The 23315-nt window shown below is 43.4% G+C and overlaps 2 protein-coding genes across 10 annotated transcripts in view; one reads left to right on the forward strand and one right to left on the reverse strand.

Moving 5' to 3' along the window:
• RALGPS2 (Ral GEF with PH domain and SH3 binding motif 2) overlaps positions 1–23315 on the reverse strand; it is a 149807-nt gene that overhangs the window by 44845 nt on the left and 81647 nt on the right. The gene's annotated exons all lie outside the window — the stretch shown is intronic.
• ANGPTL1 (angiopoietin like 1) lies at positions 1786–22755 on the forward strand. Of its 2 annotated transcripts, none has more exons than XM_083157230.1 (5): positions 1786–1885; positions 9872–10728; positions 19947–20140; positions 21090–21360; positions 22041–22755. In XM_083157230.1, exons 2-5 carry the CDS (start codon positions 9903–9905, stop codon positions 22226–22228), a joined length of 1479 nt encoding a protein of 492 aa, XP_083013356.1. In that variant the 5' UTR covers positions 1786–1885; positions 9872–9902; the 3' UTR covers positions 22229–22755. The 2 variants fall into 2 exon arrangements, with proteins under 2 accessions (XP_083013356.1, XP_083013355.1); XM_083157229.1 differs by lacking the exon at positions 1786–1885 and adding an exon at positions 2308–2893.

Here is a 23315-nt window from a genome sequence, read left to right on the forward strand (position 1 = left end):
CCTACATGGCCAACAGAGGACAGAAGTGACAAAGAGGTATCCGACATGAGCAGACAAAAAAAGTACATAGTGGGCGGAGTTAAAGATAGTGGTAGGTGGGATGCTCGCTGCCGCTTACACAACAGGTGCTGCGACAATGCAGTGGTGTGCCTAGGCGGGTACACAGAGGGGGCTGTGATGGACAGCCAGAGCTGTGAAGGGAGGAGTTGTGGCCTCAATCCTGTCTCTACTGCACAACTATGGAGATTGGATTTGAGCCACTTTTATAATAGATATCTTTGCATGGGTTTTATTCAACTTTCTACAATTAAAAATGTGTCTTTAATTAGCTTCACTTAATACGTCAACTCAGACATCTGTTGTTGTCGTCAGGAAATAAAAGCAAAGTTGAAGTGTCCCGTGCCCTGGCTGATCAGTGTGGGTATAAAAGTGAGTAATACATAGTATACTGATACATTGGTAGTGTTCATTCTAGCACCCGCCATATTTGAAAACAAATGCAGTTCCTCTTTCCTGCCTGGGGTGTCGCTGTCTGCTGTGGTGTTTCTAGCACATGTCTGGTTTGCATATCAGTGCTGATATACAGACCACACTGTGTTAGAAGCACTACAGCAGACAGCGACACCCCAGGCAGGGAAGAAGAACTGCACATTGGTGGTAGAGTACGGGCCAGAGGAATTACATTATTTCGCTCTACAGTTTAAGGATGATTTCTGTCTAAAGAAGAGTAGAGGAAAAATAATATATTAAGCCATCATAATTAGTTTTTGCTGCGACATCACCCACAACTGGACAGCAATATTACCTCTTGCTGCTGACACCGCTATACTGAGATAATTACCAGTTACCATATGCAGGTGTCACACATTACACTGCAATATGATGAAACCATTCTGCTGTTATAGTTTACATGTACGCCGCTACTATCACACGGCCTAAACTACTATTTTATGGCTGGCCAACCTTAATTACCCTAAGGCTCAAATTGTAGTCTAGACAGCATGCATATAAATGATACACTTGTCATTTATAAAGCCGGTTTGGCGTTACGAGTACTCAGCGATGTGTAAGACGGTAAATAAACCTAATACCAAAAACGCGTCAGGGTCACAATGCGAGTCCGTACGGTCGCACAAAGGATCAACTGTGAGTAAAGAGGACGTAGAAACCCAGATTTTTGAGAGTATGTTCTCCAAAGCTTTTCAAATGATCATACACATACACCACATTATACCCACCACAAACAAAAGTAATACCAAAATCCCAGGCCATTGAACACTGGTTTAGAACGGTGTCAAAGCCTTTTGAAACCTGAACACACTGCAGACTGGATCAGGGCTCTGAGGTAATCTCCAGCCCTGGATCGCCATAGAGCGCTAACAGCACACAGGTTGGATAACCCGGATCACCCGTTTACGCTGCCCCTTCACCTGTGTTCTTTCTAGGACCAACTCTGCTTGCTACTTGGGTTGGATATGCAGGTCAATGGACCCAGGTTATTTTTCAGGGACACTTTTACACTGAGCTGCGGCACAGATTAACTCTGCAATAACATGGATTAATGTGGCAGTGTGAAAGGGGTATATGAGATAATGGGCACACACAAGCCATATTAGATGCAAGACAGCTGAAATATATCCTCTGCACAACCGCTGTAATTGAACAAGCCCTTCACAGCTACTGACAGGTCTTTATTACAGCTGAATTAAAAAAAAAAAAAATAGGCCACAAGGAACTCCGGCATGGTCCGAATCTCAAGTTACACAGACTTTAATGAGGAGGCAGATTACATAAGGCTTCTATCCCTCCCTATCTAAACAAGGACATAGCGCAGAACGTGCTCCGCTCAGCACACAGCCCTGGCAGAGGAGAGAACGGGACAGAGGTAAGTTATTTGTTTCTTATTTAAATACACATATGTCAGCTAACACGTGATGCTGCCGACTGCGAACCCGGATGGTTTAAGAAAAGCTCAATCTAAACAAACATCCAGAGATTTAATTTCAGGCGATACAGCTGTAGCTACAGCCACATGTGTAGAGCTCCTTGAAATGAGAGCCGACAGGACCGCGGGACACGGAGGAAGCTTTCAGGAGAACGTGCGTTGCTCTGTCGCGTGAGCAGCAATGGCTGGTTGCAAGATGTGCCGCAAACCATAAAATCCGATGGGACAAGGGATTTCTTTTCATCCTACGCAACACCTACAAGTCTTTTGGGAGATGCAGATTCAAGTCAACATATTAAAAGGAAAGAAAACCGATTTAGTCTACAAGTTCTCCAGGTTTTCACGCAACTAAAGAAGACAATACTCGAGGCATATGCAGAGTAACCTGACAGTTAAATGAATAAGTACAAAAAAGGAAATATTGTGGATTGAAGAAGCTGGTCCACGCTGGTGGAACAGACATGGTTAACGAGACTCCCTGCAACAGCTTTAATGTGCCAATTAACATCCCATGGACCACTACTCCCTACCAGCAGCTCAATGGTGCCTTGGCTCAAAGAAATTTAGGCGGGTAGAACCTTCAAGATTAAAATCCAGTAATAAACTAAAAGGATTAAAAATAATGCACTGAGATGAGTTTTAACATGTTGTCTGCTTGTGCTCAAGACACTCGAGGAACGCCAGCTGGCTGAGTTAGCAAAGCCCGTGACATCCCAGTCATTCCCCCCTTCCCAACAATCCAGCTGCAATGAAGTGCTTAGCATTTTCTCTCCGGACCGCAGGAGAGCGACAACTGGAATACACAGTACTCTACGTCACTCCCTGACTTATACCGGGGAAAAGATGCAGCAGAGGGCTGAGGAATTCTGATACGGACCGGTCTGTGTCTCCCCGTCTTCTACACCACACTGTGCAGAGGTAACGCAGATCTGAGCTGGCTCTGAAAAGGTTGGTTTTACACAACAGGGTTTTTTTTTTTTGTTTATGCTTTTAACAAAAGGGAGATGAAAAAAAAAAGAAAAGAAAAGTCTCTTGAAAAAGAAGTCGTGGATATTTAGCACAGACACATCTGGAAAGTGTTAACCCGTTCGCTGACAGCAGGAACATACACCAGCAGCAGAGGAGATTACGGATTGAGGGCCTTAGCAGGATAACAGGCACATATACTGTATATGTGCCTGCATTTGTACTTCACAAATTGAATCTGGGCTTACAAAGAGTTGAGGGCTGTTTATCTGTAGCAATGATAGTAACTGTCTGTCCATGTGTTATATATGTAAAATAAGTAGGTCTATCTGTAATGCTTTATAGTTCCGCACCTCTTTATGGACCCCATTAGAACTTTGGATGTGCTTGTTCAATATTAAATCTTTGTTCTCTATCGGTCATAAAGTCTAAATCCTGTGGTTCTCCAGCTGCCTTAATACTATCCTTGTATGCTTAGAACATGCTTGCTGGGACTTGTAGTTCTATATCCGCTAAATGCCACTGGACCGCGCGTAAAGTATAATTCTGCCAACCCCTGACAAATACAAATATAGAATTGGATACCCAACAACTTGTTGTGCTTAAACATGGCAACGGATTATACCACGGATGGGGAACCTTTGGCCCGCCAGCTGTTGTTGAACTACACATCCCAGCATGCCCTGCAACAGTTTTAGCATGGCCATATAGCAAACCTGTAGTAGGGCATGCTGGGATGTGTAGTTCAACAACAACTGGAGGGCCGAAGGTTCCCCATCCCTGGATTATACGATGGACACATCCTGGCTCACATGGCTGGAGGGAGAAACCTGCAGACGCTACTACAGATGTTGTCAGTACTCCAGAACAAATTATTTCCAATCGCATGCCAATCTTGGGGCCCTTCTTTGCCAGTTAGCGAGATAATCACAATGACCAGATTTGTGGTCATCTGCAAACTATCGTATGATAATTATGTGACGTTACACAAACTTAAAACGAAGCGGTAAAAGCACAAAGCTGGCAGAAGGACCATATTAATAAAATAACATTTGGCAAGTCTGACAACAGATGTCCAGTTACTAAAAAAGGTGCAGCATTTGTTTATTCAGGGACGTTCTATTCATAGTGTGGTTTTGTTTCATATACAGTAGATTTGCACAACTGTGTGCTTCTGTTACCGAGAGCTAGCCATACAGAGTGGCCGTATTGTGTTACCCGTCAGCAGTCAGGCACAGACTGACACTTCTCATCATTCTCCCTTAGCACAACAAGGTGAAGTGGTTGCTGTCAGCACTCACAGAAAGGGACACAACACTGCTCGCACCCTGGGGGCGGATGGTGTTGATGAGGTTTAGGTAGCATGTTATTGAATATTGTATAAGAAAACATTAACTCGCAGTGTACTTCCGAATGTGACATAGATTAGGCTTCTAACAATAATAAAGTAGCCCTCTGTTCTCACACATTTCCAACAGATCTGTCTCTGGTGCTGCCAAATAAAACATTATTCTATAGAGAAAGGACATGGTTTGGTTATTGAGCTGTACATAAGAAGCTTTTGTTTTGCAGTTATCTATAGAATGATTGCTGTTCTAACACCCTCCTTCCTAGTTTAGCTGGATAGAAGGGTCTATTCTGGGACCTCAATACTTAGCTTTTAATGGTACAGCATATCATGTCTGGCAAACAAGGGGAGCAAAATAACATTGTGTTATAGATCTTGGGGTCCCAACCCACAGGTTGCAACATTTTCTTACAATACAAGCAAGACACCACAAATATGCTGTGTTCCTTTATTTATAAAATTTATTAAATATCAGGGAAGATTAGAATGGGCACTAGGGGCAGGAGAGATGGCAGCACAGGCTGGAGAGTGTGCAGGGAGAGGGGAATGGGCATTAGGGGCAGGAGAGATGGCAGCACAGGCTGGAGAGTATGCAGGGAGAGGGGAATGGGTATTACGGGCAGGAGAGATGGCAGCACAGGCTGGAGAGTGCAGCAGGGAGAGGGGAATGGGCACTAGGGGTAGCAGCACAGACAGGAGTGTGCAGCAGGGAGAGGGGAATGGGAACTAGGGGCAGGAGAGGTGGCAGCACAGACAGGAGAGTGCAGCAGGGAGAGGGGAATTGGCACTAGGGGCAGGAGAGATGGCAGCATAGACAGGAGTGTGCAGCAGGGAGAGGAGAATGGGCATTAGGGGCAGGAGAGGTGGCAGCACAGGCTGGAGAGTGTGCAGGGAGAGGGGAATGGGCATTAGGGGCAGGAGAGATGGCAGCACAGGCTGGAGAGTGTGCAGGGAGAGGGGAATGGGCATTAGGGGCAAAAGAGATGGCAGCACAGGCTGGAGAGTGTGCAGGGAGAGGGGAATGGGTATTACGGGCAGGAGAGATGGCAGCACAGGCTGGAGAGTGCAGCAGGGAGAGGGGAATGGGCACTAGGGGTGGCAGCACAGACAGGAGTGTGCAGCAGGGAGAGGGGAATGGGAACTAGGGGCAGGAGAGGTGGCAGCACAGACAGGAGAGTGCAGCAGGGAGAGGGGAATGGGCACTAGGGGCAGGAGAGATGGCAGCACAGACAGGAGTGTGCAGCAGGGAGAGGAGAATGGGCATTAGGGGCAGGAGAGATGGCAGCACAGGCTGGAGAGTGTGCAGGGAGAGCTGAATGGGCAATAGGGGCAGGAGAGGTGGCAGCACAGACAGGAGTGTGCAGCAGGGAGAGGAGAATGGGCATTAGGGGCAGGAGAGATGGCAGCACAGGCTGGAGAGTGTGCAGGGAGAGCTGAATGGGCATTAGGGGCAGGAGAGATGGCAGCACAGACAGGAGTGTGCAGCAGGGAGAGGAGAATGGGCATTAGGGGCAGGAGGGATGGCAGCCCAGACAGGAGTGTGCAGCAGGGAGAGGAGAATGGGCATTAGGGGCAGGAGAGATGGTGGCACAGACAGGAGAGTGTGAAGTAGGGAGATGAGAATGGGCATTATGGGCAGGAGAGATGGCAGCACAGACAGGAGTGTGCAGCAGGGAGAGGGGAATGGGCACTAGGGGCAGGAGAGGTGGCAGCACAGACAGGAGAGTGCAGCAGGGAGAGGGGAATGGGCACTAGGGGCAGGAGAGATGGCAGCACAGGCTGGAGAGTGTGCAGGGAGCGGGGAATGGGCATTAGGGGCAGGAGAGATGGCAGCACAGACAGGAGTGTGCAGCAGGGAGAGGAGAATGGGCATTAGGGGCAGGAGAGATGGCAGCACAGGCTGGAGAGTGTGCAGGGAGAGGAGAATGGGCAATAGGGGCAGGAGAGGTGGCAGCACAGACAGGAGTGTGCAGCAGGGAGAGGAGAATGGGCATTAGGGGCAGGAGAGATGGCAGCACAGGCTGGAGAGTGTGCAGGGAGAGGAGAATGGGCAATAGGGGCAGGAGAGGTGGCAGCACAGACAGGAGTGTGCAGCAGGGAGAGGAGAATGGGCATTATGGGCAGGAGAGATGGCAGCACAGACAGGAGTGTGAAGCAGGGAGAGGAGAATGGGCATTAGGGTCAGGAGAGATGGTGGCACAGAGAGGAGTGTGCAGCAGGTAAAGAAGAATGGGCTCTAGGGGCAGGAGAGATGGCAGTACAGAGAGGAGAGTGTGCAGCGGGGAGAGGAGAATGGGCATTACGGGCAGGAGAGGAGAATGGGCATCAGGGACAGGATAGTTTGCAGTTTGGAGAAGAGAGCGGTCAGTGGACACAGATCTCTGCCATGGTGCACTGTTGATCTCAGTCTTGAGCTGTAAAGCCATTTGTAGCATGTATGACTTTACATTGACAGTCTGTCTAAATAAACGTACTACTACTACTACTACTATAGGTCGCCACATCACAACCAAAGCCGTGTAATTAAAGCCCAGATAGTAACACCCACTAAGTGCTTGCCTACCTAGGGGAGGGCCACTGAGCGCCATCCTGTGATCAGTATTCTATAGTACAGCAGGTGGTAGGACGTGATTGGATACCCCTGCTATAACTCATAGAAAGCCAATTAGCTTTCATAATTGCAGATATCATATTGGTCCTGAGTCACAAAGTTATATAAGCACAGTACTCTAACATACCTTGAGTTTATGGCAGATAAATCATACTGTACAATCTATTTATTTATTTACTAACAGTGTCTTATATAGCTCATACGGGATTGGTACTAAATCCTGGCGGTCGGAATCCCGGTGTTCAAAATCCTGATGCCGGAATCACGACAAAGGGAGGGGGGGGGGTGTTTATAGCAGCGGGCTCGGAGCCTCGCTACGCTCGGCACACTAACTTATTCTCCCTCTATGGGGGATTCCGACCGCCGGGATTCTAACCGCATCCCGCTCACACATATTCCGCAGCGCTTTACAGAGAATAAACATTCACATCAGTCCCTGCCCCAGTGGAGCTTACAATCTATGTTCCCTACCACATGTACACACACAGACATTCTAGGATTAATTTTGTTGAGAGCCAATTAGCCTACCAGTATATTTTTGGATTGTGGGAGGAACCCAGAGGAAACCCACACAAGTTTATATATAGTCTACATTGCAAAAATCAGACATTCGTGCTTGACAGGATATAAAAATGGGAAATACTTTTACTTAACTAGTGGAATGTTTTATATGAAGTGACACCGGTATGGAGAATCTCTTACAGTGTGCCGTTCCCCATCATACTTTAACTCCCTATAATGGGATTGTCACAAGTTTAATGCTTATCCAGCACTTCAGAATATACCTAGGTTAAGATGAAAAAGAGACAGAGGAGACTACAATGGAAACAGATGTAGATCTGGGTTCAGATCAAAGAGAGTGAATTACAATCCAACTCTCCTATAACACTGTATAAAAGAAGAGAGGCAAATAAATCAGTTTTACAATGTGCTTGTGGTGCAAAAAAAGGCAGGAAATTACATCCATGTTAAAAGAAAAAAAAAACATATATTATAGATTTTCGTATATTTAAAAAAGAAAATGGAAAAAAATAGGGACTTTGTGGAGCTGATGGAAAATAAAAGCTGTAAGAATTATAGGTATTTTGTTTATTATACAAAAAAATAGTCATGCAATATTACGGCTAAGGACATTATTAATTATTTAACATTAAGCACATTGGGCCTTATTCTGGTTCACTCGCAAAGGTAAATTCCTTTTCAAATGGACAAAACCATATGCAGTGCAGGTGGGGCAGATGTAACATGTGCAGAGAGAATTAGATTTGGGTGGGGTTTTACTTCAAAGTGAGATCTATATTGCAGTGTACAAATAAAGCAGCCAGTATTTTCCCTGCACAGAAACAAAATAACTCACCCAAATCTAACTCTCTCTGCACATGTTACATCTGCCCCACCTGCCGTGCACATGGTTTTGTCCGTTTAAGAAGGAATTTGCCAGAAGGAGTGAACCAGAATAAGGCCCATAATCCACTTCCAGTTGCCCCGAATTGAACCATAATTGAGAACGGGCACATTTCTTTGATTGGAATCCAGACAAGGAGTAAGGTCAGAGGTAATCATAGAGTGAAATGGTCGCTATGCCAACACCATGAAGGCTGACATACATTAAGTCGACAAAGCTTAGGTTGACAGGGTCAGAGACAATAAAAAAGCAGACATGTTTTTCATGTTTTTTTCCCCCAAAAAGGAAGTATTTCCTATCCCACCATCTACTAGGGCGTGGAGGGAGAATATAACAGTGTGCCGAGCTCGTCGAGGCACCCTGCTCGAAGCATGGCGAGCACAACGAGCCATACAAGGGGATGCGCACACTGATACGGTGTCCATGTCAACTTACATCGAAATTCGGGACCAAAAAAAATAAAAACATGAAAAACTTATGTCAACCTTTTGACTGTGGACCTTCCCATTATAGACCTAATGCTTGTGTTGACCTTCCAGCTGTCAACCTTACCAATGTCGACATATTTCATGTGTCGACCTACGCCCTGTTGACCTTTAGTGGTCGACCTATTGTATGTTTAACTTCATAATGTTGACACTATAACCTAATACTCTAACCTATAGCGCAAAAGGGGCTTCTATACATACAGTAAGATATGAAGATGAATATATGATGTCACATGAGCAGAAAACAAACAGATTGTGAACCTACTTTAAGGGTAATAAGGAGATAAAACAACATATAGCACACATAACGAACCAAGGGGAAAAAACTGTTCAATTATACAGCAAAATAAAATGTAAATGTATTAAAAACACATTGTTCCAGCTCTGATGTACCTGCAGAGCACAGTTCTATTTCTATAATAAACTTGGAACTGATGACATAATACTCGACAGAATTCATTTGGGAGGATATCTTGGCTCACGTCAAGTTGCAGAATGATCACCGGCTTCCTCAGTCAGAAATCTAGCCAAACAATACAGCAACTTGTGCGATAGGACTCAGACGCAATCACGAGACACTACTGATTCATAGTTATGTTGCACAAATATTTACAGCCGTAAAATTGTGGACCCTTTTATTGTACTGCCAAGAATATCCACAAAAACACATAATCGCAGCAAATTCGATGATGAAACCTTTAACTGATTTTGGAAACATTAAGTTGCATGTTGTGTACACAAAGGGTCAAAATCATTTCACAGCATAGACCTAGGCAACAAAGTTGTAGGTTATACAAAACACATAAAGCTCTTTTATATTAGTCTGCCTATACGTAACCTTTAATCCAGCAGACTTCACCAGGTGGTAGGACAGCTCAACCCGAGACAAATTAGTTGGGTTGGTTTCAGAACAAGATGAATGTTACATGAAACCTAAAAACATAACTGCCTAAACAATGAAAGCCTGAAAGGTCTCCTGTGTTTTTGTAAGTAGTAAAACTTAATAACAGCTCATAAAACTTAGCATGGAGGAATTCTGCTGAAAACTCCAGCATTGCACAACATGAAGAGCCGCCAACATCATCTAACTTTACCTTCTGTGTTTCAGTTGCTTGGATACAGCATCCCCCTTGGGTAAAATGGACAGCATCTTCTGGACCTTAGGGGCGTTGCTAATATTTGTGGTACCTTCAGCGCATTGTACAAAGAGCGAACCAGAGCGACAGAGAGGAAATTCAAAAAGACTTGCCCGTTCTACTCAATACACGGATGTCAGTGATGGGAAAAGGTGTGGATATACGTTCATGGTGCCCCAGCAGAAGATCACTGGGCCAATATGTGTTAACACCAAAGGACCTGGGCCAAGTAAAGACCAGGTGACCAGGATGGATTTGGAAAACCTTAAAGACGCTTTAGCTAAGCAAAGGCGAGAGATGGAGATGTTACAAGTGGTGGTAGATGTTGATGGGAATATAGTTAGCGAGGTAAAGCTACTGAGGAAGGAGAGTCGCAATATGAATTCCCGGGTGACGCAGCTTTATATGCAGCTCCTACACGAGATCATCCGCAAGCGAGACAATTCCCTTGAAGTCTCTCAGCTAGAAAACAAGATCCTCAATGTAACGGCTGAGATGCTTAAAGCAGCCACGCGCTACAAGGATCTAGAAGCAAAATATTCCACGCTCATAGATTTGGTCAATAACCAGTCGGCCATTATCTCACTTCTAGAAGAACAGTGCATGCGGGTCTTCTCCAGGAGGACCAGCCATGGCTCACCACCTTTAGTGCAGGTGGTGCCTCAGCATGACCCTAACAGTCAGCAATACACACCCGGCTTAGTGGGCGGTAATGAGATCCAGAGGGATACAGGTTACCCAAGGGCCAGGGATAGCCGCCAGCCGCCACAGTCTCCAGCACCAACAATCAGTCCGTTTCGTGTCCCTCCTGTGACTGTTGTCAATGAAGGTAAGGTGTATTATCACAGGCAAAGCATGTAGTTTATTAACTGGAATGTTCAGGCTGCAGTGCCAGACATCCATCTAAGCACATACTGAATTGCAATGTGATCTTGTGGTGTGCGCAGCATTCTGGTGGTTCTTAATGTGTGCCAGCACGAGATGTTTCACCACAAGAGCTGCACCATAGTAACTATGTCTGGTCAGCATTAAAGCCACAATCCACTCCCAAATGATGCCTACATGATGGTACCACAATTTACTGAAATAGCTCCAGATACATGATAAATACACTTCTGCTGGAAATCACCATTTATTAACATTAAATATATATTTATTTCCATTTTGAAAAATGTTAAGGAAATGTGATAAAATGGAGTGATAAATCAACAACCAACCAGCTCCAACCTGTCATTTTTCAATCAGCCAATGCCATGACAGTTAGGAGCTGATTGGCTGGTGGTTTATCACTTTCCATTTAATCACTTTTCAAGCTTAGTACATCTGTCCCATACACGGAGCAATGTTCTCCATACTTTTTGCACTAGATCGCTTTGCACCTAGTACAAAAAGCATGTGACGTGCTTTTGTGCTAGATGCAATACGATCTAGTACAAAAAGCACACGCTGCCATACTTTTAGTTCTGTGCGTGGGAGCGCCTTTCACAACACACGGGGAAAGCGCTCAGTGCATGGGAACCGATAGTCTATCAAATGCGAGTAAGAGTGCAGTTCTGTATATTAAAATTGTATTTATGGTACTTAGACATGTGCATTACATATATTTCTATATCTCACAAAGTAGCTTGTGCCGAACTGAGAAAGCAAAAAAAAAAAAATCTGACAGGTGAAAAATACAAAAAGGATTCCAGGGAGTCTGTGGAGTTTCATAATTTTAAGCAAAACATTGGCATGAAAGAGCACTTTTCCTAACATTAGGGGGGCGGGGGGACTGGGAGCAAGATTCATTAGGGATCACAAATACACCCCGTGCGCACTTCCCGATGTGAGCAGGCCACGATGCGTCACTGGGATGTGCAGTGTTAGGTTTGCACCATGCTTAGCACTTAGCAGTTGTGGCTGAAGAGTTCAGTTTTGGTCTCATTAGAACACAGAGATCCTTCTTCCACATGGTCATGTCTTTGGGCAAACAAAAGTGTGTCAAATCCTGTAATCATTAAATTAGCACTCTTGGAACAGCACACTTCAAATGTAGCAAATCAAAGGAGAATAATGTGTATTTTTCACGGCTGTCAAGCAGATATACAAAAATAAGAAATGAGTAATGATGGAATCGGGAGCAGTGATTGTGTATTCTAGGTCGTATTCCAAGCTGTATCCAGTCCAAGGAAAACACACTGAGAAAGATGAACCCTAGTAAAACAGGAAATGGCTTCTTTATGGTTTCTCTGCTGTGGAAAGTATTTACAAAATAGGTTTTAATGGTGCACATGTAATCTCCACGGAACATGTACACCAATATACAATTAATCATGTGAGTGCCGTGCACCTGACCTCTGCTGCCGACAGAACCCATGAATAATGGATCAAGGCTGTACAAGTTCTACTTCATTTATCGCTGCAATCACACATATTGGGCAGACGATTAGGAGTTGAGTGCAAGTCAGGGAATTGACATCTGTATTACGTGCACACACAAAAATGGCTATATTAGTTGGAAGAATGACAGCGACAGAAATACCTCAATCCGTGCTTGGCTTCTCGGGAGCCATCACGTTCTGTGCACACTATGTTTGGTGCAAAATATAATCCTGGCAGTTAATGTGTATGCAGAGAAAAATGGTGTCCAAAAACCTCACTTGACTGTGGTTGCCATAGTATTGGGACACTTCACAATCGTCAAATTATAAAAATTAGCGCAATGTAACAGCATTACAAAATAAAATGATGTGATGGCAGAGCACATATGGTACAATTTTTACGACTAGGGAAAGACAATACATTACAGACCAAAGTTACCAAGCTAACATAAGCTCAAAACGGTACTTGTGTATTATCACGGCACCCATCGCATCGCATACCATAAGGCATACGATGGTATGCGATGCGATACAATGTTAGCAGATGTTATACAATTTCAAATTGTATACCATCAAATTGTATGCCATTGTATGGCATATACAATGGTATAAGATTTTAAATTGTATAAGCACCCTAATGGGTGTTTTCAATGTTAAATGTGCCCCCTATAAGATAAATAATTGTATAAGCACCGTAATAGGTGCTTACAATGTTAAAAGCACCCCCACGCCACCCGTGCTATCAATGCCAACCCGAAGCGTGGCGAGCGCAGCGGTACGCGTCCTGCGACCTTTTCATACCCCCACTATCCACGTCGGCGTGGAGTTGACTTTATATAGTGTGGCGAGCGCAGCGAGCCACCGAGTCCGAAGCGTGGCGAGCGGACGCGGAATACATGTGAAGTAATGCGCTGCGCTCGCCATGCTTTGGGCTCGGTGGCTTGCTGCGCTCGCCACACTATATAAAGTCAACTCCACGCCGACGTGGATAGTGGGGGTATGAAAAGGTCACAGGATGCGTACCGCCGCCCCTCGCGGGCTCGCCGCGCTTCGGGTTGGCGTTGATCGTGGCAGTGGCGTGGGGGTGCATTTAACATTGTAAGCACCTATTAAGGTGCTTATACAATTAAAGATTGTATATACAATTTAAAATCGCATCTCATTGCATATACAATGGTATACAATTTTAAATGGAATACAATGCCATACGACTGAATATCGTGGGCGCCGTGATAATACACAAGTACCCTCAAAGCATTATGGACTACCTACATTAGATGGCCAAACACTAGCTGCAAGTTGTCCTATATGATACTATATCAGACATAGCACGATGAGTCCATATATCTTTAGATAGATATATAGGCCATTAGCTGTGTTACATAGCCAATACAATGGGCAGCATTCAATTGTTTTTCATCAGCATCTCAGTTTCACTATCCCTGGAGGTGGCGACCTTGTCCGATAAATAACAGGTCACATATTTTTGAATCAGATGTAATAGAACAGCAGTACAGTACAAATCTGAGCTCTCAATGTTGGATCCTCCCCAGCAAAATCATATTCAAGAGGATTAGAAGCAGCCACAATGTATGCAGCAGAGAACATGGCTTTGTTATGAAGAAGAAAGAAAAAAATTGGACACGGGAGCTTCCTAAAAGGCCCAACATGATGCAATTTCAGGCTGCGGCAATTTAACAATGTGTCACACAGATTACAGCCAGATGTGAACATGCATCGTCTTCATCAGACATGGGAAAAGGAAGGGCAGTCTGACTGGAGTGAAGCTGACAGTACGGTGAAGGGCATCTAAGTTTAGCATCTCCCCCACGATGCTGACCGGTACTCAGGAAATAAGCACATTATGGTTACAACTGTAAAATATGAAGCCATAGAAATAGCTGCTGCTCGCGCTGGCTGGAGACCGGGATTTGGCAAAGTGACTAGGAATATGTGATTTGTTGCAGAGCCCTGGCCTAAATGTTTACAGACGGTGGTGTCAGCCATTCCACTATACGCATTATGCCGCATATTACTGACATGAAGGCAGATTCAGAACACACAACGCTTTCCAGTTTGTGGTGTTGGCTCCATTAGCGCCTTTCTTCGCACTATCTATATTACTGCTACTCGGCCGCGCTGCGATAAAAGGACTGGAACTTTAAATTGGAAAGATCTCCCGTACAGCTCTGTAAGTTACCCAATCTGTGCCAACGGATGATGTCATTCCCCCTGGAAAAGTGACCGTTCTAACTAGTGGTGAGTGTAATCAGGAGCTGCAGGGCTCCTGGCAACAGAAACCAGGCACATATGGTGGTGGTACAGGGGACGGTGCTTTATACATAAATAGAAAAATAAATGTTTAGTTCCATTATTTAAACATCAAACAACGGTTTAAAACCCCTAACATACTTATGCGAAGGCCATTCGCTTGCAGCAATAAATTGAAGGAAAATACTAATAGATTGTCACGTACAACAATGTATAGCAATCAGATGTCTTCTGTGTAACCTCTTCACCTGCGGAGAATGCCCTTTAAATGCATGGTTAATAGTTCTACAGGCTTACACGCCAATAACACCTTGAACCCATGACCTCAGTGCTGTGAGGCAGTCACCATTATAATGTCCCTAACGCCTCATTTTTAATGTACAGAAACCAATCTTACATCAATTAAATCCACTTATACCCAGTTTAAAATAAAGCTAGTTGGGAAAATACAAATTCGTTCGAATACAATTTGGGGACGGAAAATACGTGGATCGGCAAATCCATGTGTCTTCACCCATTTTCGCGTAAAATTGCTGTTTCGGACATTTAATAGTCATTTTTTACCAATGGCGTTTTTCGCCCAAAATATAGGACAAAAAGACATGAGCGAAAGTTGGCTAGCTGGGTATACTAGAAGCAGCATGGGAGACTAGGACCACTGACAGTGACAATTCATTTTATAACTATAGTACTAGTAAGAAATGCATCTACTAGTGTCAGAACAAGTGTAGCAGTTGTGTTATACAAAATAGAATGTTGCAGATTCTTTGACCATTATGATTTGAGGAATGGGTTCCCGTAACAAAGATCACATTAGGCAATATTCTTCTATGATACATTATTGAGATCACACCGGTTACTTTTAGTCCCACCAGTTAAAAAGTAGGCTACACAGTAACACGGAGATCCATCCATCCTTTCAGCAACTGCAAAGGTGCGCTTATTAATACCAGCTACCAACTGGTACAAATACACACGTCTGATTTGTGGTCTCTGGTACAATTTTGATATACTAATAGGATTTAAATGGCAGTTCGTTTTAAGTCAAATCCTGGAAGGTTATTCCTTCAAACTAATTGCTGCTTTAAATGTACAGTAGCAGCTATATTGCAGAATAATGGGTTTTTCCCAAAAAAATTTGAGCCGGCATGTGCCAACAGGCGGAATTTTATGCCCTACCATCCACTAAGGTGTAGAGGGAGAATAGAATAGTGTGTCCGAAGCAATGCGAGCCATGCAAGAGGACGCGGTGCACCGATACAGTGTTCCTGTCGCCATTAGGGACAAAGAAAGTGAAAAATCCATGTTGAACTTTTGACTGTCGACCTAATGCTTGTGTTGACCTTCCATCCATGGAAATAGGCAGGTTGACCTATTTCAGGTGTCAACTTAACACCTGTCGACAGTGATCGATTTAATGTGTGTAACCTATGGTTAGTCGACCCAATCCCTTCTAAGTGACATGACTGGATCGCTTAGAAAATGCCCCTACATCGATCCTGTGTAGGGGCCATAGCGATAGCAATGCTGAGCGATCTGTCAGGGCCAGTGTTCTCCCATGACAACACTGGCCCTGGCTGATGAAGTAGATTTATCCAGCATGCAGGATACTTAATTGCTGTGTGATAACGGCGCATTGATATCACTATGGTCCCTACATACAGAACGATGTAGGGGCATTTTCTAAGCTATCTAGTCAGATCGCTTAAAAAATACCCTCAAATCCCCCCATTTGTATGCATCATAGTCTGTTCTTTAAAAGGCTTTTGAGGCTCTAGAAAACAAAAATCACACCGCATCTACTTTCTTTATGCCAGAAACTGCACTTCTAGTTCTAGATGAAAAGAAAGACATGTGGTGCAGATGCACACTCCATATTATTAATTAAATTCAATTAATAATAGAGGTTCTTGTGTGCTGCCCTGGGGTGACTTTCTTGGCCAATGAATATACCAAGAACCTCTATTATTGATTGAATTTGATTAATAATATGGAGTGTGCATCTGCACCACATGTCTTTCTTTGCAGAACTACAAGTCCCAGCATGATAGCACCTCATGTAAATCGGGTGTGCATTCTAAGATCCCCCCCCCCCCAGTTCTAGATGAAAGAAAAATGTGCCCAGGCTTATTATTAATGTAGACATTATCTCATATTGATTTACATATGATGTGTGTAGCTGTTGTAGTGCGAGAGCCAAACTCTTATGTCATATCCCCGCACAGACCTCCACCGCTCTAGCTGCGGATAATCTGAACCAGATGCTGCTAGTTATACTTCTATTGTATTAGGAGTTAAACAAATAAGAATTTCCTGACATTTGTGACGTAACAGTGCACAGAATTACCCGACAAACTCTTTATTACTATTTTCATTTAACAATTAATCCAAAAGCAAAAAAAAAAAAAAAAAATCTAAAAATGTTTATTTTACTTTTTTTTTTTTAAATTATGGGAAAAAATACAAAACTCACAAAAAAAGTATATTTTCCACTAGCAGATAAGACCTAAAAACAGTGAAAAAAGTAATATAGGCTTATTCAGTGGAATGAAGCCTGCCACGTCAATATCCAGAAAATTATCCTGGGTATCCTGAGGGGCCTTACAGAAAGGACGTCTGACACAGATCAACACTTCTCACCAACAAATAGGAGCCTCGGTTATCCTATGCACCATTACCGGGAAAACAACATCCTGCTGTCAGAACAACAGGCTTCAAGCTATGACACGCTACTGCTGCAGAGACATGGGGCTCAGAGTGCTGCTATTATCTGACTGGCTATGATGTAACTGGTAGACCGTGTCTAGGTCGACCGCTAATGGTGGACAGTGACTAGATCGACACCTTGAAATATTCCACATACCCAAGATCGACATTAACAAACAGTCAACACCAGCTTATGAACAACAGATATAATTGACATGAATAAGGTCCACATGCGTTTTTTTTTACTTTTATGGTGTCTATGACGACATGAACACCATATAAGTGTGCCACGTCCATGCTTCGCACACGGTGCCTCGCTGCACACAGTTATATTGCGACTCTATGCCCACTTGGGCTTACATATTTAGAGACAAATCTGGTCTGTGGGACATTATAGAGGACTGGTTCTAGCAGGGTGTCCCCCGAGCAAACAGGTTATACCCTCATTCTACACATCCACATTGTCTCATATCCGCATAGAAGTTACGGTCTTGTTGTACCACTTTACGTTCCGCCTGCTCAGTCTTGCACTCCTTATATACATCAAGTGATATGTGTGTGTGGTGTTCTCCTCTCCCTCAAGGCCGATGTACTAACCCACATACAAGACAACTCTGTCACACTGCTCTCCCCATTTTTAAATGGACCCCTTAATGCTTCACCTTGCTAAAAATAAGGTCCATTTGCAACATGCTTCCCACTTGAAGTCAACAGAAATATATATAGATATATATATGTGTATATATGTACACACACACACCTATTTGAACTATAGTTTGTGTTCCGTGAACCGAATTACAATGTATGGGTCAGGTACCATCCCCCTCCCTTTAATGTTTGGCCAGATAAAAGTGCAATAGTTATATATATATATATATATATATATATATATATATATATATATATATATATATATATATATATATATATATATATATATATATATATATATATATATATATATATATACATATACATACATACAAACTTGCTGGAGAAACCGCACACTTTTAAATCCAATTAGAGTTCGTAGGTGCCAGAACATACAAAATACTATATTCTGAGATCCAATCCACTGAAGGTATTAGAGCACAAGAACCAGCACACCACCATTTCACGATGAAAAAAACTTTTTAGTAGTTCAAAGCATGAGCCATCAGCGATAACATCAAATTTCAGATATGGACAAGCAGGTACTTTTCACATTTCAGGGGGAGCTGTCATCCTCTCTAGCTTAACCCCCGTGGCCCCAATTGCCCCAAATAGGGCAATTGGGGCCACGGGGGTTAAGCTAGAGAGGATGACAGCTCCCCCTGAAATGTGATAAGTACCTGCTTGTCCATATCTGAAATTTGATGTTATCGCTGATGGCTCATGCTTTGAACTACTTAAAAGTTTTTTTCATCGTGAAATGGTGGTGTGCTGGTTCTTGTGCTCTAATACCTTCAGTGGATTGGATCTCAGAATATATATATATATATATATATATATATATATATATATATATATATATATATATATATATATATAAAAATAAATAAAAACATGCACATCTGACTCCTTGTCCCTAAGGTATAGCAAGGCACCAAAGTCACTCTAGATCAGTGGTTCTCAAATTCGGTCCTCAAAACAGGTCACATTTTCCAGGTGACCTAGCAAAAGCACAGGTGTATTCATTAATCACTGACACTTTTTTAAAAGATCCACTTTAGATTCTGTGAGAAGACTTAGGGCCTTATTTTGGTTCATTCTTTCTGACAAAATCCTTCTTAGATGGGCAAAACCATGTGCACTGCAGGTGGAGCAGGTGTTTCTTGTGCAGAGAGAATTAGATTTGGGTGGGGTTTTACTTCAAAGTGAGATCTATATTGCAGTGTAAAAATAAAGCAGTCAGTATTTTCCCTGCACAGAAACAAAATTACTCAACCAAATCTAATTCTCTCTGCACATGTTACATCTGCCCCCCCTGCAGTGCACATGGTTTTGTCCATCTAAGAAGGATTTTGTCAGAAAGAATGAACCAAAATAAGGCCCTTAGAAACATGACATGTTTGGGAACCTATGCTTTAGATCAGAGACTCCCAATCGCTGTCCTGAAGGCACCCTAACAGTTCAGGTTTTAAATATATCCATGTTTGGCCACAGAAGACATAGGGGCTGATTCAGATCGGCTTTGAGAACCTTTGCTCTAGATCAGTGGTAGCCAACCCTAGCTCTCGAGAGCTACCAACAGTTCACATTTTCCAGACAACCTAGCTGCTGCACAGCTGCACTCATTAATCACTGACACATTTTAAAAGATACACAGATGGAGCTAATTAGTTCACTTGTGATTCTGTGAGGAGACCTGCAAAACATGCACTGTTGGTAGCTCTCGAGGACTAGGGTTGGCTACCCCAGATCTAGATCATATTAGAATCACTAACCAGAGTTCCATAGCTTGCAGCAATATAGGTAACAAGGTTACATACAACAACAAAAAATATTTGATTTGAATGAAAATAATTTATGCTCAGTTCTTCCTGCAGAGGTTATGTTTAGTATATTTTAGCATTAAAAGTGTTGCTTTTAATATAATAATTTAAAAACAGTTGTTCCAATATCACTAGTGTTAGGTCGCCCATTTGTTCTCAACTATAAATGAGACAAAACATCTACTGTACTCTTGGGTGTAGATTATATATTTTTAAACCAAGCTTCTACTCACCAGGCCCTTTCCGGGACTGCAAGCATGCCAAAGAATCCGGATTCTCTAGTAGCGGCATTTACCTGATAAAGCCAAACAACGCTAACAGCCAAATGCAACTATGGTGCGAGAATAGTCTGGACCCCGGCGGCTGGGCCGTCATACAGCGGAGGATAGATGGCTCAGCCAACTTTTTCAGGAACTGGGAAACATACAAGGTTAGTAATGGAAATGAAAGTCTACGGCATGGGTCCTCAATCTGCGGCCCTCCAGACTACATCCCAGCATGCCTTGCCACAGTTTTAACACTCCCTTATAGCAAAACTGTGGCAAGGCATGCTGGGATTTGTAGTTTGACAACATCTGGAGGGCCGCAGTTTGAGGACCCATGGTCTACGGATTTACTCCTAATGTATTCTATAATGTAATTTAATACATTAAAACAGTTGTCCATCATTTGACCAGTCGATGGCTGTGTCTTTGGAACCAGAGGCCTTAGAGATGTAAATTTATGTTGGGCAAACTTTCCTTAAAACAGACCATGAGAATACTGTGTTTTCTCCGATAATAAGACACTGTTTTTATTGTATTTTTTAAACAAAAAACACCCTAGGGTTTATTTTCAGGGTAGGGCTTATTTTAATTAACATGCCCACCATGCCCCCAGTCCTGCTTTTATAGCCACGATGCCCCCATGTCCTGCTCCTTACCTTTCAGCACCAGTTTTTCAGGCTTTCCGCTGCTGCTGATTTACTGCGCTCCCGCCTGTGTACAGAAGCCGCGTGCATGTGCACGGTGACATCATGCGCAATGCATCCCTGGGACCGGGAGGCTTCAGCGGTACCGTACCAGTGCTAATATATTACTGCAGCAGCAGCCCTCATTCAGGGCAATGGTGAGGGCTGGTGGAGCAGGGGGGCAATGGTGGAGCATGGGGCATTGAATTAAGTGCACAGACTTGGGTAATGGGGATTTTAATAGGGCTTATTTTGGACTAGTTTCCATAAACAAGGGCTTATTTTCGGGGTAGGTCTTATTATCGGGGAAACACGGTAGCACTTCATTTGTTTTCTATGTACAATATAAGCAGAAAAGTACAATGCTAATTACAAGCGATGGCAAGCACCAGGCAACACTGTGGTCACTGTACCTTATCTCTCTATACAGAAAGGCTTTGGGAACATCGACTCAGAATACTGGCTGGGACTGGAGAACATTTATAAGCTAACAAACCAAGATAACTATAAGCTGCTGATTGAACTGGAAGACTGGAATAATAAAAAGGTCTATGCAGAATACAGCAGCTTCCGATTGGAACCAGATACTGATCACTACAGGCTGCGACTGGGGACGTACCAAGGGAATGCAGGAGACTCTATGGTCTGGCACAACGGCAAGCAGTTCACCACATTGGACAAAGACCGAGATACGTATTCAGGTGAGACAAAGATACTCCAGGATATCGCCATACACAATATTTGATCGTGAACTGGTGACCTGCAAGTCACCTGACGTTATTAAAGAGTAAGGGAGAATTTGGTAAAATCTTTGGCAGGGAGTCCAGTCTACTGATCTGGACACTTAATTAATAATTAACATTTAAATAACACATCCCCAAAAAATGTATAGTACAATGGCAGCTGGGCAGGGTGCGGGACACATAAGGCAGGCAGGAGGAAGAGGTCAGCATCCTTACAGACAGGATGCTGGCAGTAATATCGATTCCGGCATCCCGACTAGCAGCCAGAAGACCAGTGCCGTAATTCCGACACAGCTGAGGATACAGGCGCCGGACTCTCGCATTCCCGTATCCCATTTTAAGTATGCTGGGCAGGTTAGGTAATAGGGAGACATATATTCTCACCACCGGTCATCCCTATGTATTCCCAGGCAAGGACTGGGAGAAGGGTCTGGTCTGTCCGACCTGTTCATCACAACTATAGTCCACTGGTAATCTGCAATAGCTGGCAGTGCTAAACCCCTAGTAGGAAAATGGGAGTTAAAGAACGGCAGACATACAGTAGGGCGCTCGGTGGAATATCATTGAATGACTATATAGTAGGAGAATAGCCAATCCAGACCCTAATAACCTAACGGCAGCTTGTCTTCTGATTCCAGGTAACTGCGCTCATTTCCATAAAGGAGGATGGTGGTATAACGCCTGTGCACACGCCAACCTTAACGGTGTATGGTATCGAGGTGGCATGTACCGCAGCAAGCACCAAGATGGCATCTACTGGGCAGAATACAGAGGGGGCTCCTATTCCCTCAAAAAAGTCCAGATGTTGGTCAGACCTATAGACTAAAGCACAGAACGGACAATGAAGCAAGGCCAACAGATTATTATTGTTATGTTGTGGATTATGAAGACTTACATTTAATGGCATTATTTACAAGTCGTGCTTGGCTTCACCGGAGATACTGTTATTAACAAGAGGACGCTGGACATCCCTCCACTTACAGGTTACTATGAGATAAGGAATTATATGTATTTTGTGCTATATATTTTATGGGACTTATGTAAGAAATAACAGATAAGACATGGTTTGTAATATGCCAACAGACAGCGATTCTGAGTAATGATGCAATAAGGGAGAGCCAGTGTAACAGGAAAAGCTGGACAGCAATGGATAATTCAAATTAAAGATGTGCATTGACAATGTATGTAATATATAATTTATCTTGCTTGCTTACATTTATGCATTGTGGTTTCATTTTTAGCATTATGTAAATAGGGTTGTTCTGCAGCCCCTCCTTCCGGAAACACGCCCTTGCATGCAGCAAATCAGAGGTTCCGCAACCATTTAAGCCTATTTCTATTGTGCTGTATTATGTAAAATGGTACTTAGCCAGCTGTCCACTGTATGTGTGTTTTGTTTTAATGTTTCACACACAGTCAGATGGATCTCTGCCATCTCTCACAGGCTGTATCACCAGTGTCAGGAGAGTGAAAGCGCTAACTGGGGACACACTTTAGCAGTCCTAGAACCCCTTACATGGATGGTTTCTGCATGCTTTGTGCAGCCAATAGCAACCAGATGCTTTTTATCATTTTCTAAACTGTACAAGAAAACGCCTTTTGTGGAACAGTTTTGCAGCAAATTTACCTATCTCTGATAAAAGCATCTCTAAAAAATTATGAAAGCTTCAACTATGCACACCTAGCCCTGAAGAGGGCACGCATTTCTCCACCTTAAAGGTGTACCCTAAAACGGACTTCAACTAAAATGAGCCCCAAAAGGAGACAAAATATATAAAGAAATAAAAAAAAGTTTCATCACACATTCTTGGGCATTAGAGCAAAGGTTCTCAAACTCGGTCCTCAGGACCCCACACAGTGCATGTTTGCAGGTCTCACCGACACACAAATGAAATAATTAGCTCAGCAATGAG

This window comes from Crinia signifera, chromosome 8 (genome assembly GCF_055691185.1).
Source record: "Crinia signifera chromosome 8, ASM5569118v1, whole genome shotgun sequence".
In the NCBI taxonomy this organism is placed as follows: Eukaryota; Metazoa; Chordata; class Amphibia; order Anura; family Myobatrachidae; genus Crinia; species Crinia signifera.

What these genes read in the sequence shown, in the direction of transcription:
- ANGPTL1 (XM_083157230.1), top strand. Translation starts at nt 9,903, where the DNA reads ATGGACAGCATCTTCTGGACCTTAGGGGCGTTGCTAATATTTGTGGTA. An exon ending in TGTGACTGTTGTCAATGAAG is followed by an intron (nt 10,729 to 19,946) that starts GTAAGGTGTATT and finishes TCTACTCACCAG; the next exon opens with GCCCTTTCCGGGACTGCAAG. An exon ending in AGACCGAGATACGTATTCAG is followed by an intron (nt 21,361 to 22,040) that starts GTGAGACAAAGA and finishes TTCTGATTCCAG; the next exon opens with GTAACTGCGCTCATTTCCAT.